Consider the following 15,955-nt stretch of genomic DNA (forward strand, 5'->3'; position numbering starts at 1 on the left):
TCAGGACATGTGGTTTTACTGATAGTGTGGAGAATCAAAAGTTCAAGATTATAGCCAGGTCATGTCTGTCCCAAAAGGTTTCCATCAGAAATCTTTTCACAGTGCTTCACTGGAGAGCTTGTTTGTGCTTATCTCCAGATGGAACAGGCTAAGATATATTTTTCAAATGTATTCACTTTAAGATTTCAATGAATATTTTCCCCTCTCCCAAAGACACACACAAGGCTTCAAAAGTTTGTAGAAATATTCCATTACCTTTTAACTCAAAAATGTCCATAAGCTTTCAACTTACAGACAAAGATACAGGAAGCCTTCTTTGAAAAAAAAAATATATGTATATTTCTGTCCAGATGTTGATTTTTCCCTCCCCTTTCAAAGTTTGTTCTCCTCCCTCACAAATGTGACTCTAGGCACGTGGGTTCCCCAGTGAGCCCCTAACACTGGATTAGCATCTCAATTTCCTTCTTTAATAAAAAATTCAATCAGGAGCTACTTAATGTTCCTGATTGAGTTTTTAAGTACAAACAGAACAGTGGTCCAAGTTGAGCTGTGAAAACGGCACAGGGGAGAGACCCAAGACCACTTAGGAAGAGCAAGGGCAGGATTTCTGTTTAATTTCCTCACTTCCCCCGGGCCGGAGATCCATGCAGGACTCCCACCTCGGGGTGGTCTGATGAGCACATTTACATTCTTGAGTGCAAAACAGACCAGCCTCTGAAGCAATCTGCAGGAAAGTTCTGGGAACTGAGTAAATAAGGCCAGACCCTTAGGGGGCCATTTCTTCTTTAAAGGACGGCACAAGGAAAAACATAGAGGCCCGAAGTGCAGAAATGAAAGGCAGAGACAGGGGAGGGGAGACGCGAGTCAAGTCCCACAAAATGGGCAAAAGGACACCCAAGGTGATTGAAGCCAGACGGCAAGATGAGAGCAATGTTGACCTCAGTTCCAACTGGCGTTATGCTGTTGAATTCTTCAAAGGGAGCCATGTTTCTTATTGGAAATGTTAAAAATCTGAACAGACGATATTCTCTGTCTTTACAGAGTTGAACACTGAGCTAATTCTCACATTTACTTATTTGGGGTGATCTGAATTTGGTGTTGATTTTGGTGTTTATCTGTGACGATGGTTGACAATAACTGTCTGGAGAGACACGTAGGTAAACTACCTGGAACCTGTGCACGTGACCAGAATTAAACCCTCCTCACTTCTGAGCATACCTAAAACCTCATCTTTATAAAAGCTTGGAACTGAGAAAATTACTTTGAAGATCTAGGTCTTCTTGCCATGAGCTTCCAATGTTGTATAAATCCAACTCATTCTTCCCCCCAGCTATGTCCTAGGTGCACATCATTGAAATCATCTATCCAGAATATACCTCATATCAATTGCTTTTCTCAAATTTGCCTCAGAAGGACAGAATTTCTTCCAGAAGAAAAAAAACCCAAAATAACACCAATCTTTGACTTGACCCTGGTCAGCAGCTGCTGATGGTCCGCCCTACTGCATGGAAAGGGAAAAGCTGCAGTTATTCAGCCCTGAAAGGCAAACGCAAAGTTCTCAAACCATGTTATCAAGGACAGGCTGGAACTGCCCCTGTGAGTTCCAAGACTGTAACTCTTTATGACAATAGAAAGTCTGTCTTTCTCCCTTGGAGCAGCTCGTGGTTTTGAACTGCCAACTTTTCGGCCTGCAACCCAACTCATAACCACTACGCCACCACAGCTCCTCTACTTCTAAATATTTGGAAGCTTCTCTCCATGACTACTTCAGTCCGTAGTTTCACAGTCCTGAAGAACAAATCACATGGCTTAAACTATATTGTGACATGTCCTAAAAGTAGTCTGAACTGTCAAACTAGCATTCGACTCACTTCCAGAGAGTCAATTTTGACTCATGGTGACTCTATAAGACATGATAGACTGAGACTTTAGATCTTCATGGGAGTGGTCAGTCTCATCTTTCTCCCATAGAATAATTGGTGGGTTTGAACCGCTGACCTTGTAGTGAACAGCTCAGTGTATAGCCCATTACATCACCAGGACTCCTATTACCTCTGGCTGAGCTCTGCATTGGAGAAGAGAAGATGTGACTTGGGGTTCTTTCAGAATGTATCAGAGTATTGGTAGAGCATGGCAGTTAAGGAGTTTTTGTGGTGGCAAGGTGGTGCTAAGCTGAAATAAATGTCAGCCACAAGATAAAAATCTACAAACACTGCCAAAAATTGTTACTCTAAAATAATAGTACATGATAATATGTGGTGATAGCAAAATTTATTATTACAGTATTTGCTTCCTGTTTTCTGTGTAAGAACACTTCTTGCCTCCAACTAAGTGCCTCATCTCCGACACAGGAGCTATCTGATGGAAGATAGTTCATCTCTCATACACCTAACGGTAGGCACATTACACAAGTTCTGGCTAACGGAAAATCTGTTTAGTGGATGAAATTCTCTAATACCTTCAAATTCAAAAAGCTAATTACTGTGCTTCCTCCTAAACATGAATATCAGTGTTGACAATACCCACGATACAGTGGAAAATAACTTCTGCATCTCGTGATGACTAATACTTAACCATGTCGAAATACCTGTATGTTTCAGGTGGCTGAACTTGTAACCAGCGAGTTCTTTGAACAAGGTGATCGGGAGAGATCAGAACTCAAACTCACTCCTTCAGTAAGTTCATTCCTTTTTGTTCTTTTACAGCCTCTTTGCTAAGGAGTCCTGTTGGCATAGTGCGTTACGTACATGTTGGGCTGTTAATCACAAGATCAGAAGTTTGAAACCACCAGCCACTCCATGGGAGAAAGATGAGGCTTTCTACTCCCTAAAAAGTTAGAGTTTCAGGAACCTACAGAGGCAGTTCTACCCTATCCTAAGGGGTCTCTATGAATCAGAATCGACTCGATGCCAATGAGTTCTTGGCTCATACACATGGCTCTATTTTACCTTCGTGGTGACCTGAACAACATGCATTTCTTTGCCTCCAGTTTTAGAGGCTAGAAGTCAAAACCGGGGTCTTCGCCAGGTGGATTCCCTGTGGGCTGAGTTTGGTGTCTGGTGTCTGAAGATGAATTTAATTTCTGGGTGTTCCTTTCCTTGTAGATGGGTCCTCGGTAGTGTCTGCCTCTCATTTGTTCTTTTCCTGACACGCCCTTAGCAGCGATCAGGTGCACGATCCCGGCTGCTCTGACATAGCCTCGCTAGCATTAAAAAGCTCTGTTTCTAACCAGCCACATTTATAGGTATACAAGTTAACGCTTAAAGACATCGTTTGGGAGATGATTTATTCATGACATATGGCAATATTATATTAATAGAAGTTGTAAAATGCAGAATAAAGGTTGATTTCTTGGATAAAATATTTGGACTTTGCTAGCCAGGCTATGCTGGCATTTGGAAGGGCTGCCAAAAGGAGATCGTAGTGACCCGATTGCTTTTTCATTCTTCTTGTTTTCTTTTTCTTTCTTTTTTTAAAAATAATTTTAATTTATTGTGCTAAAATACAGGGGGCTTCAAAAAGTTCATGGAAACATTCCATCTTCCTTTCATTCCATTTTCCCATGAACTTATTAAAGCCCCCTTATCAATATCACACAAACACTATTTATCTCCCAAATCTCTTCACCAACTCAGAGGCTCTGTATCAATTCAGCAGTGACTCCTCGTATTGTGATGCTTTTGCCTTTTGAGTGACAATTTCAAAAACAATTCCAAAGCACCACTTGAAATTAGGCAAGAAGGAAAGCGAATTTAAGGAAGTCCTTCAGAAAGTTTAAAACTTTAATTAAAAGTAGATGCTAAACAGTCTTATTCCCAGGTTTCTGATTAAGAACTGTGAGCTCCTTAACAAGCATTTCTTGATCACCCACAGCGGGACAAGAAGGATCAAGGGAGAAGAGGGAAAGGGGCATTTGAGTAACACGAGCCCAGGGCCGGCACTTCATCCAAGGACCATGCGTGCTCTGGAATAAAACTAACACAATCGCACAAAACAATTGAAGACAAGTTCCACACCTGGGAGAAGCCCAAACAGACAGTGACAGTAAATACTGGAGAATTCTAGATTTTGTTTTCCAGCTATGGGCCTTTCAAAGTCCCCAAATTAAATCATTTTAAGTCTCTTTCTTTCTTTCTTTGCACAGTGAAAAATGTCACTGGAGAACTAGGTTCTGATAATTGAAATGCTATTCATATTTGGCTTCCCCATTTATCTGTTCCTTATGAATGCTTACCACGGGCCCAGAATGACGTCCGGTTTTCCCTCAGGAGGATACAGAAAACATAAATACCTGAACCCTAAAGGAACAGGAAGCCTCTTATTCTCAACGAGTGGCTAGCGCAGACAGCTCCGGAAAGGGGGCCAAGTATCTGAAAGCCTGGCGTAGCACAATAGAGCCAGTGAGGCCAAGAGTGCGCCCATTGTCGGGAAGGTGTGTTCAGGTTTCCAATCAACTGAATTTGAACATTTGGAGGTATTAATAAGAGCTTCAAGTTTTAAGACACATTCCTTTGCTGATATTTCAAAGCAAGGAAAAGCAGAGCAGTTGAAACTACATGATAATTGTTTTAGCTTTCAAAGAAACCACTATACACTATTTTGAAAACTTTCCTTAATGCTTTCTTGGTAGTGTCATCAAATTATGTATATATATATATATTTCCAAATTATACATATATATACAAATTATATATGTAAGTATATAATTATACAGTTAATGGCTGAAAGCTAGTTTACCCAGGTTTCTCTCAGCTATAAATCTATTTTCAAATAAAAACTTTTATTCCTCTTAAAAAAAGGAACAATCTATCCCATTCTCTCCCGTCGTCCTCCACTATAAAAATAAAAGCTTGCGCTATTTTGTTGGCAGTAAAACATGTCTCCTTCCCCTTGACTTGTACCCAATTCTCAGCGACTTGATGACTTGATTTTAGTATCAGTTACCTGATATCTGAAGACCGACTTTGGCCTCAAGGAGTTGCATGCTATAAAGTTCAAATACACTCACTTACAAATCTCATAAAAAGAGGGGGAGATAGTTTATTTCTTATCATAGATAAAGGTGGGGTGGGGGAGTACATATAAAGATAGATTGTGATTTGTGAAGTGTTCGGTTGGCGAAAATTGGGTCATTGTGGCAGTGTTTGACATAGCGCCTGTAAATCACTTCGGTGTCATAAAGCAAGGTTCTCCTCCCTCATTCTAGGCTATTTTCGATCGGAACCGGAAAGATGAACTGCCCCGGCTGCAGCTGGAGTGGATTGACAGCATCTGCATGCCTCTGTATCAGGTGACCTTGCTTGGGGAGGGTTGGAATGTCCTGACGGAGCCAGAAGTGGAAGAATGTGTCCCGACTGCTTCAGAAACTGTCATTTGAGGATCCCCTTCTGGGGTATTCAATATCGACACGCAGCCAGGGTTTGTGCTAGTATTTTGCTGACAACTCAGGTTGCTTTTTAATCTTTCTTTTTTTCCTACTAAGATATATTGACTCATCTAGATCATGAAATAGAATTCTATTATTAACCTCAATTTTATAAGTAAGGACACTAGGCTCACAGACAGTTTAGGTCATGGACCCACGCAAGTCATAGTCTTTTCTCGCTTTCTGACCCTAGAAAAGAGTGTGTTCTAGGAAGTCCGATAACTGATTTCTCCACCACTTTCTAGCACATAACCTCCTTGGGCCTCAACATTCTTGGCTGAGCATCAAGCACACTAATATCTTACCTCAGCATTTCCCAACGGTGCCCCATAGAACACAAGAACCGGCACTGGCCTGCTAAAAGAGAGCATTTAGAAAGCCACTGCCATCCAGTGAGCCCACAAGGACTGAGTAGAAGAACCTCACCCAAGTTCCGAGGCTGTTCTCCCAAGGAATGAGTTTGAACGGCCGACCTTGCAGTCAGGAGCTGACCACTTAGCCACTCTGTCCCCAGGGCTCCTTGGCTTAATAGAAAGCACTTCCCGGTCCCCAGACCTTATACCTAAGAAACATCTTATGCACATTAGGATCCTGAAGTCTCTGTTAAGCCCTACAGGAGAGAAAGAGGTTTAACCTTGATTAATTCTGGTTTCCCAAACACATGTGACCGTGGAAATCTTTCAAATGACTTTTTTGGGTTACTTTTTGTTATTGTTGTGTATGTTATTATTTTTGATATCACGTGAGGCACAGAGAATCCATGCAATGTGGGGTTGTGCAGTGACGCTATGGCTTGGACCAGGAGGGTTGCGGGAAGTTCCTTTTATCTTACCATCTGTCACTCTCAGAGGTGCAAGTAACTAATCTAGGCTGCTGGATTCAGAGGATGGGACCCTGCCTGGGACAGTGGGTTAAGTGTCAGGCTGCACTTCAAGGTCAGAGGTGTAAACCCTCTGGGAGGAAGCTGAAGCTGCCTGCTCACATAAGGAAGGATCAGCAGTCTCAGAACCTGACCTGATGGCAGTGGGTTTGGGCTTCTGAGCGAGACACACTGCTGACTTCCAGCACTGACCTGACCCCGCTCCCAGAAGGACACAACCCGTCACTGTGGGATTTACACTCTACTTTTTGAGCACAGATTAGGGCTCTGAGGTTAGTATACATTGGCTTTTAATTCTGTTTCTAAGCACTTGCTTTCATCTATAAAAGCGGACGAGTTCTTTACCCCCCAGCTCGCTCAATCAGGCTGAGCGTCTCTCTGAACATCTCACACATGCAGGGGAAGCCTACCCTGTTCCGTTCCTCACTCTGTGCAGCTCCATTAAAAACGCAGGATGGTTTTTTAAGGACCTCACAACCATTACGTTTCAGGCTTATTTACCACTTCATTTTCAGAGCTTTTAGGGAACTGCCGAGCCCTGTCACATTACACTAAAAGGGAAAAAAAAAATCTAGAATACTGTCTCGAGGATGGAAATGTACCTTTTCCTAAGGATTAAAACTAACCAGAGAATATTCCATTTTAATTTTATATGATCCATAGCAAATCAACCAAACAAAGTAGAAAGCAAATCCCTAACCAAGTTGTCTAATGATAAATGGAGAGTAATGTTCTTTTAAGAAGCCCTACTAACAGGTGTGCCGGCGGTTCAAACCCACCAGCCGCTCCTCAGAAGAAAGATGAGGCTATCTGCTCCCGTAAAGACTGGGACTCTCACAAACACTAGATCGCACTGCTGTGAATTTGAGTACCCTGGCAGTGTAGTTGATTACACATTGCCTGCTAACTGCCAGACCAGCTGTTTGGAGCCACCAGCCGCTCCTTGGGAGAAAGGTGAGGCTTTCCATGCTTGTAAAGAGTTAGCCTTGGAAACTCACAAGGACAGTTCTACCCTATCCTAAAGACTCACCATGAGTCGGCATTGACTGGAAGGCAGTGAGTTCGAATTTTTGTTTATGAGTCGGAATCTATTTGATAAAAGTGGGTAAGGTTATTTTATTTATTAATGAAAACTCAAGCAAAAAAATTATTTTTAACAAAGTACGCTTTACTATAAGGGGCTCTTCAGCTTTCTTTCCTTCCTGCCAATACCCCCCACCCTGACACACACACACACACACACACACACACACCTCACTCCCCTGGTATCTAGGATACACTTGACCTCCATGTGTAAAGCCCACAGCTGTGGGGTCAGGAATATCATGCTCGGTGCAATTAGCCTCGACTACCCACATTGAGTTATTTCTTAATGCTTCACCATTTCTTGTGCACACTTAGGTAATAAATGGTATGAGTAAATTATTCTTGCAATTAATAAATTCTTTTATTGTGGGCAACTCTTAAGGAGGCTGAAGGTGGTGACCATGGTGCTGATTGGTTTGCCTCCTATTTTGCAGCGCCCCTTTGGAGTGAGACAGAGTTGGCACACTCTTCCCACAGGAGTAACCTAAGGCTTACTGGACAGGATCCGCCTGGGCTTTTCCACATTAATTTTGTTTGGGGGTGTGGGTTTTTTTGGGGGGAGGGTTGGTTTTTTTATTACGAATCTCATTTCATTGGGTGCATCTTATGCTTCCTTTTAAATACTTTGAAATCTTCTGGCTAAAAGGAAGTCACTTGAATTGCTACTGAACACAAGCACTGCCCAGTTACTTATCTGTGAGGCTAGATTCACCTACTGTTTTCATCCGCAGGAAACGAACATAAAACTGCTAAGGGATGTCCTGTGTCCCTTATCAGAGTTGTGTCCTGCTCATGCATGGCCTTGGCTTTGCTTCCCACGGTTCCGCTCCATCCACGATGGCTAGTCTATCCACCGCCTTATTGTTTAACTAACTGGAGAGAGGAGTGGCCTTCTCAGGAAGAAGGAAAAGGAGCCATTTCCAGAAGCTCATATTCATACTGTGTCTTCTCAGACAACGAAAATCTTGTCCATCACTAATATTTGAAAAATGTCACCAGATTTCTTTTGTAAATTCTTTGCAAGGCTTTGAAACCAGTATGTCAGAGAGCCTTGTGTGTCCTCTGCAAGTGCGCCTATTATGTTCCGTCTGCATACAGTTGGTACCCCCTCCCCCACCCCCAGTGTAACTGGATAATCTCACATTAAGCGCTTGTGCTCTAGAAATGCAATACAGTGCTAATCAGTCACTGGGCAGAGATTTCAGTGAGAAGTTATAAAATCCAAAGGAAATGCTACACCAAGCAGGGAAAGTCGCTGAGGAACTGAAGGAACTCGGTCAGAACCTATCAACAATCTCTTTTGACACCTGAAAGAGGGTAAACAATCGAGCAGAGGCGAAATGGGCTCATGGATTTCAGGGGGAACCAGGAAATGAAGCTGAGGAGCCCCGGCTCATCCTCCAGAGCTGAGAAAAAGGCTTCCCCAGAGCCAGCGCCTTGAATTTGGACTTCCAGCCCTTACGCTGTGAGAAATGAGTTTGTTTGTTAAAACTACTTATAATATTTTTATTAGAGTAGCACTAGATAATGATAATATCTAGATAATTATAATATCTAGATAGCCATAATATCTAGATAGTGATAGTAGATAATATAGAGCAGCACTAGATTATGATAATATCTAGATAGTGATATTAGCTACATAATATCTAGATAGTGATGTTATCTAGATAGTGATAGTAGATAATATAGAGCAGCACTAGATTATGATAATATCTAGATAGTGATGTTAGCTACATAATAGATAATATCTACATAGTGATAGTAGATAATATAGAGCACTAGTTAATGAAGGCCAAACCAAAAAGCTAAAAGGCACTGCCATGAAATTGATACCAATTCATAGTGCCCTAGAGGTCCAGGTAAGCCTTCCCCTGTGAGTTCCTGAGACTGTACCTCTTTCTCCCTGCCATTGAGTCAAGGCAACTCACTCACAGTGACCCTATAAGACCGGATAGAACTGCCCCTGTGAGTTTCCGGGACTGTAACTCTTTATGGGAGTAGAAAGCCTGCCTTTCTCCTGAGGAGCCACGGGTGGTTTCAAAGATCGAATAACCACTGGCCCAGTAGGGCTCCCAGCTAACTAGGACACTCACTCACTCCCGGCCAGCAAGTCATTCCCGACTCAGAGTAACCCTGCAGGACAGGAGAGAATGACCTCTGTGAGTTTTCGAGATTGGAACTTTAAAAAAAAATTATATCATATTATTATGAGCTCAAACAATTCTTATCACAATCCATACATATATCAATTGTGTAAAGCACATTTGTACATTCATTACCCTCATCATTCTTAAAACATTTGCTCTCCACCTAAGCCCCTGGTATCAGCTCATTTTTGCCCCACCCTTTCCACTACCCCCTCCCTTATGAACCCTTGATAATTTATATATCATTATTTTGTCATATCATGCCCTGTCTGACATCTCCCTTTACCCACTTTTCTGTTGTCTGTCCCCCAGGGAGGAGGTTATATGTAGATCCTTGTAACCTGTTCCCCCTTTCCAACCTACCCTCCCAGTATCGCCACTCACACAACTGGTCCTGAAGGGATCATCTGTCCTGGATTCCCTATATTCAGTTCCTATCTGTACCAGTGTATATCCTCTGGTCTAGGCATATTTGTAAGGTAGAATTGGGATCATGATGCTGGGGTGGGTGGGGGGAAGCATTTAGGAACTAGAGGAAAGTTGTATGTTTCATTGTTGCTATATCGTACCCTGACTGGCTCATCTCCTCCCCAAGACCTGTTTGTAAGGGGATGTTCAGTGGCCTACTAATGGGCTTTGGGTCTCCACTCTGCACTGCCCACCTCATTCACAATATGATTTTTTGTTCTGATGATGCCTGATCCTTTTGACACCTCGTGATCACACAGGCTGATGTGCTTCTTCCATGTGGGCTTTGTTGCTTCTGAGCTAGATGGCCACTTGTTTACCTTCAAGCCTTTAAGTCCCCAGATGCTATATCTTTTGATAGCCGGGCACCATCAGCTTTCTTCACCACAGTTGCTTATGCACCCATTTGTCTTCAGCGATCATAACAGGGAGGTGAGCGCACAATGATATCATTTTTGTTCTTTGATGCTTGATAACAGATCCCTTCGGCACCTCATGATCGAGATTGTTACTCTTGATGGGAGAAGAAACCCTGTCTTTCTCCCGTGGTAACTATGGTTTTCCAAGGGTTGTACTTGTTCACTGCCAAAATAGACTCAGTATTTCCTAGTTGTGCTTCAGTTTACAGAGTTGTGTCTCCTCTCCAAGCCCAGGGGTACAGAGCCCTACTGTTCAGAGAGCCTGGAGGACCAGGTAACTCAGTGACCCATCCCTTCTCCATGGGTTTGTGACTACGTTAAGGAGCCCCGTGTTGCATACAGGTTATGCATAGGGCTTGCTAAGAGCAAGGGAGGTGGGTCAAAACCACCAAGTGCTCCTTGAGAGGGAGATGAGGCTTTCTGCCCCATATAGATTTAAAGTCTCAGAAACCCACAGGGACAGTGCCACTCTGTTCTGTCTGCTGGGAGTGGGAGTCAACCCGTGGCCGTGGCTCCTGGTGGGTGTGTTAGATTGCCTACGGGATGCATTCCTGAGGAAATGACATAATACAGTGAATGACTGGTACGTTTTACAGAAAATACTCGTATAACGAGAAAGCAGAAAAGACCATGGATGCACCCTCTTTAGCACCGGTAGGTTGTCTGGTTGGCTAGCGGGTTGCGCATTGGGCTGTTAACCACAGGGCCAGCAGTTAGAAACCACCAGCTGCTCCCCAGGAGAAAGATGAGGCTTTCTACTCATGTAAAGAGTTACAATCTTGGAGCACCCCTGGGACAGGTCTACCCTGCCCTCCAGGTAACAATGCATCAGAATCCACTCCCCGGCAGTAAGTTGGGACCCTTTTCTTGTTGGTGGTTACCTCACGTATTGTGGATGAAAGACTGAGAAAGAGAACAATTATGTGTGGCATTTATTTAGCTCCCACAACCTGTCAGGTGGGAACCCAACGTGCAGAGAATAGTCCCAGATCCACGAATAGTTACATCACGGGGAAATATGTTATGCTTTAATGCACATGTCAATATGTGAGACTATAATTCTGTGAAACTTGCCTCTTATGGTTCCAGACTTTTCTCTGAAAAAAAAAGATGGAACAAGAGAAAATGGTCCTAGCAGGCGGAAGTCATGATTTATCTGTGACAGCATTTTAATCAGGACGCATATAGGAAGCCAAGAGTGGCCCGGGAACCATCAAAGCATCAAAGCGTGTTCCCCAAGAGAAGAGGCAAGCCTGTTTAGTTAGCTCGGTCCTGGCAGGGTATCTCAGAGGGACACGTTGACATCTGATTCCCCTGCTTGCTACCGTCTCTGCACCCTGCTGGGGACCCATTAGCCTGCTGCTCAACATCTTTGGAGGAAAAAAATAGAAGAAAAGAAAAAAGAGAGAGAGTGATATTTTCAGACTTGGGAGTCGCTGCACCAGCCTTAGGGATAAACAGAAAACCTGATGTCACTGTATCCGACTGAGCTTCTTTTCCTAATCACAAGCTGAAGTTTTTGCCCTTTCTTTGCCTTCTCAACTTACTCAACCCTCCTTGTACCTAGCATTTCCATAGTACACAGATGTTGTTCTACATCCCCCGTTCATGATGGGCTGAGAAATTTAATTTCTATTGTCAACCTTTTTGGGTTTTCCAAACGGGCTTTGGTTTGGGGGTACCTTTGCTTACAGAGAACCAATGCACAAGGGCTTGTCTAGCCTGGACCTGGACAGCAGCTGGTCAGGATAAGTCTCTCTTTCAATTAAGAGAAGGGAAATGTCAGCCAAGGGAATGGCGTCTTTATAAAAGCGTCTTGAGGGCTTGGCCACAGGCAGTACTTCGGATGTTAAGATTACAGTAGCCTGTGTTTTGAGTTCTATTCTCAGTGGTACTGATGATTTTAGAAAATGCAATGATTCACATGCTCCCCCCAAAGAAATATCTTACATGATACTCGAATGATACATACGCACTCACTGCCATCGAGTCAGTGCCAACTCACAGCCACCCTCGAGGCTGGAGGAGAACTGCCCCTGTGAGTTTCTGGGACTGTAACTCTTTACGGAAGTACAAAATCTCCTCTTTCTCCTGCAAAAGTGGCTGGTGGTTTTGAACTGCTGACCTTGTGGTTAACAGCCTAAATTGTAACCACTATGCCACCACGGCTCCTTTTAATACACACTACGACTCAGGGATTGATTAACTAGGAAAGGGGATGGAAGCTGCTACTCTAGGACAGTGTCTCCGGCTTTCAACTAATGGTACCTTCAAAACCAGCACTCTCTCCAAAAGGCTCACGATGAGTCACGATCGCCTCCACAGCGGTGAGTTTGCTCTTGACTCTCCCAAATGGTCTGTCCTGTGGGTGTCCAGTATGACTAGCCGAACAAGCACCGGCGCAGAACGTCTCCTCATAAAAAAGCTCACAAGGAATCAAATGTGGGTAGGCAGAGGACCAGATATTTGAAAACAAAAAGATGCCACCCAATCAGTTTTCTGTGCTTTCTCTGCATCATTCAGTCATCTTCGGGATGAGATGGAGATTGGAAGGACTAAGTTCTGTACTTCTACTTGACCCTACAAATCTCAAAAACAAACAAACAAAAAAAAAACCAACCTCACTGACATCGAGTCCATTCAAACACATAGCACCCTATAGGGCAGGTGGAACTGCCCCGGTGGGTCTCAGCGACCTCAACTCTTTACGGGAGTAGAAAGCCTATCTTGCTCACCCTCTTCCTGGTGAGTGGAGTGAGGCATAGGGGGCTGGGAGCTGGTACTTAAACATGACAAAGTATTTCTTTTTTTTTTTTTTGGTTTAAAGAGATCTTGGGGGGAACTGAACCAGAGCTATGTCTTCTCCCAGTTGTCATCTAAGTGCCAGGAGACTTCAAATGTCCTTGTGACCTTGTGGCAGCTGTGCCCTGGAGGGAGGAGGACCCCTGATGCACATACTTCCTGCTCGGTCTTCTGGGCTGACTGAGAGACTCTGGCCAGGATTCCAAGTGGCCCAGGATCCTGGGAGTATGGCCACAAAGAGGCCTGTGTCAGGGTTCTGACCACCATCCCCGGCTGCTCATGTCCGCTGCCCATGTGCCAGCCTCCCACGGCAAGCCCACACTTCTCCAACACCACCAGCTCTCTTGGTCACCCCTAGTCACTGGTCCTCTTGGCAGTTGCTCAGCCCCTCTGGGGAACCTGTGAACTCCCACCTACTTCCTCTTCACCCATCTGTCCATGGGCCTTCCTCATACTTTCTAATACGCTGCCTGGGGAGGGCCGAATTGCTCTAAGGCCAAGTCTGTCCGTTCCTGAGTTGGAGTGGAAGGGCCAAGAGGTAGGTCCTTCATCTGGGCCTCATGAAGCCCAGGGCCAGGACACTCCTTCTGAACAGTCACCTCTTGTTTTTGCTCTCACTTTGTTCTTGCTCCACTTCATAGGTTCCTAAATTTATTTTGTCTTCTCAGGGAAAAAAAATTACTCAGCTCCCCGCACCCCACCCCACCAAGCAATTAAGCACATTGGTGCTATAGCCCATAATCCAGGATCAAGTGTAGGTATCTGCTTTTGCAAAGCCCCCAATCATTCCGGCACCCCCATGAGGTGGTATTGCCCACTTGCGGAAACACTATTCCTGTCTTTTCCACGCCCCCTTCTCTCTTCCTCCCCTCCCTCACAAATGCACATACACCCCCTACCTCCCACAGGGGAAAGTTTTAGAATGTCTTTTCCTTGCTTTCTGAGGACTGTCTTTATACGGCATAACTCCGTGCTCTCCATGTCAGAGCGTGTAGTCAAACTTGTTGACCCGACTGATCCAGGCTTGGCCCTTTGGGTCCTGGATTAGAAATCCTCTTTCTCATCCCACAGAACTGACAGGGCTATTCTCTCCCATCACTGAGTGGCAGCAGCTTGGTGCTTCCAGCTGGATCTACTGTTGCCTGAGGGAGGAAGCCCTCATGTCCCAGATGAAGAGCCTCAGGCATCACAAAGGAAGCAGAACCAAAAGCATGTCGGGCTAATGCTGCTGGTGTTGTTTGCTGCTGAGTTGATTCGGACTCATAGTCACCCTGCGTGACCGTGACCGAGGCGCACTGCCCCGCAGGCTGGCGTCCGTGCATACGTGAGCAGATCACAGGGCCTTGGCTCCCATGGAGTGACTCTCAAAGACTCCCCTTGCTGACCTTTTAGCTGCATGCTGGACCACGGCAGCCCCCGACGGCCCCATGCCTGTGACATGTACCTTGCTGAGTATGAGGACCAATGGTAAAGCCTGTTTGCTTCAAACACATCCCTGGCACGTGTATTCCAATATGAATGCAAAGTCCCCGTTCTCCATCTGCTCCGGCCTCTCTTCTAAACTTTTTCCCAAGTGATCTTCCTAAAAATAAAAATAGCTTTTTGGAAATCGCTCTCCCTTCTAGATCCCTCAGTTTAACATCCAATGGCCTCCTGACCCTGAGTTCTCCCTGCCACCTATGCCCTGCCATCCTGCCCACCCACCAGGGCACCCTTTGCCCAAAAGGCATAGGGCTCATTAGCTCTTTCATCCATTGTCCCATACACCTTTGCTCATTCATCTCCTGATCCTTCTGCCTAGATGATATCTGCCAGACTGCCATCTCCTCGGGAAAAGCTTTGCTCCCTCCTCAACAATCATGGCCTCCATCCACCCATCCTCCCATGCAACACCTAACACTCCACATTGTGACGGTCTCTCTTGCCCGCGAAGCTTGTTCCTTGGGGCCGTCGTCTTCCTGGCACATAGGGCAGACCCTAGCAACATTAGAACTGCCAGTAAGGGTTTGTCACAAGGGAGTGAATGATGGGCTACGGGGCCATAATTAACCATGCGCAGTAGTATGGAGTAAGGTTATAAGGTCATTTGAAATGATCAGCTATAAATATGTAAAGTCTTTCATTAGAATATGCATGTCTACTATGTTTCTTCCCATAATCTAAAGTATGTGGACTTTGATCTTCTTTTAGAAAGTACTTTGGTTCTCATTGTGGTTAGATTGGCCCTTCGTTCTTATAAAAAGGATGTTGAGTGTCATGAGTTTTACAGTCACTTGACTTTCTCAGCTAAGAAATACGTTAGACTTTTTTTTAACTTGGCATCTCCAGAAAATATTGTCTTCTACTTAATTTAGTATTTCAGTTAATAAAGAACCAACGTATATTATGCATTGTTTACAAATTCAAGAAAATATCATTCAATAAAGTTATTAGTTTCATCTTTTATTTGACTTTAGAAAACATTCCAAATCCGATGATACCTGAAAGTTATTCATGTAGAGATCAGAGAGCAGTGCGGGTGTGAGGAGCCCTGGGGGCAGAGTGGGACACATGGGGGGCTGCTACCACAAAGTCAGCCGTGGGAGACCACCCACTGCTCCGCAGACAAGCAGATGAACGTTATCCGCCCTGTAAAGACTTCCAGGCTGGGAAACCCACAGGGGCGGTTCTGCTTTGTCTTACAGGGTCATGATGAGTCAGGGTGCACTGGATGGCAATGAGGAAG

General features: G+C 44.4%; 1 protein-coding gene across 1 annotated transcript in view; it reads left to right on the forward strand.

Annotated features, from left to right (window-relative positions):
• Positions 1-15,955, forward strand: part of PDE11A (phosphodiesterase 11A) — a 425,526-nt gene that overhangs the window by 381,178 nt on the left and 28,393 nt on the right. Inside the window, exons 18-19 of the mRNA XM_075529079.1 lie at positions 2,601-2,675; positions 5,207-5,290. Of these exons, the coding sequence (XP_075385194.1) occupies positions 2,601-2,675; positions 5,207-5,290 (159 nt within the window). The remainder of the gene's footprint in view (positions 1-2,600; positions 2,676-5,206; positions 5,291-15,955) is intronic.

Source organism: Tenrec ecaudatus, chromosome 13 (assembly GCF_050624435.1).
Source record: "Tenrec ecaudatus isolate mTenEca1 chromosome 13, mTenEca1.hap1, whole genome shotgun sequence".
Lineage (NCBI taxonomy): Eukaryota > Metazoa > Chordata > Mammalia > Afrosoricida > Tenrecidae > Tenrec > Tenrec ecaudatus.